Source organism: Penaeus monodon, chromosome 21, assembly GCF_015228065.2.
Source record: "Penaeus monodon isolate SGIC_2016 chromosome 21, NSTDA_Pmon_1, whole genome shotgun sequence".
Taxonomy (NCBI): domain Eukaryota; kingdom Metazoa; phylum Arthropoda; class Malacostraca; order Decapoda; family Penaeidae; genus Penaeus; species Penaeus monodon.
In genome coordinates this window covers 3,069,614-3,069,986 of record NC_051406.1, presented here as the reverse complement: position 1 = coordinate 3,069,986, position 373 = coordinate 3,069,614, and the positions used below count along the sequence as shown (strand labels likewise).

The 373-nt window shown below is 46.6% G+C and overlaps 1 protein-coding gene across 1 annotated transcript in view; it reads left to right on the top strand.

Moving 5' to 3' along the window:
- The first annotated feature begins 60 nt into the window (after positions 1–60).
- The window catches only part of LOC119586109 (26S proteasome regulatory subunit 6A-B), a 4,433-nt gene continuing 4,120 nt past the window's right edge, over positions 61–373 (top strand). Inside the window, exon 1 of the mRNA XM_037934800.1 lies at positions 61–227. Within this exon, the coding sequence (XP_037790728.1) occupies positions 186–227 (42 nt within the window). The 5' untranslated portion in view covers positions 61–185. The remainder of the gene's footprint in view (positions 228–373) is intronic.

The following is a 373-nucleotide window of genomic DNA, read 5'->3' as shown; positions in this document are numbered from 1 at the left end:
TAAAAACCACCCTCTTACGACCCAAAAACCCCCAAATCCCCAAATCCTAAAAGCACGCCACAGGGAGGGCGAGGGGGAAGGGAAGTCGACGGTCGAGCGGCGGATGACCATTGTAAACACAGGCTTCGGAGGACCAAGGTTTCGTTCATTTAATATCCTCCTTTTTTAAGTGATTTTTCGACATTATGGCCAATTTGGAAGAGGATCCGATGCTGCAGGACGACGATGTGAGTGCGGGGATTGTGAGGAAGGTTGGGTTGGAAGGGAAAATGGGTGGAATTGGTTGTGTTTTTATATATGAAAGGGTTCGCTGGGTTGTTTACTTCCCTTGTCATTAGGTTGTCAATAAATTTGGCTGATTTAGGTTTGTTCG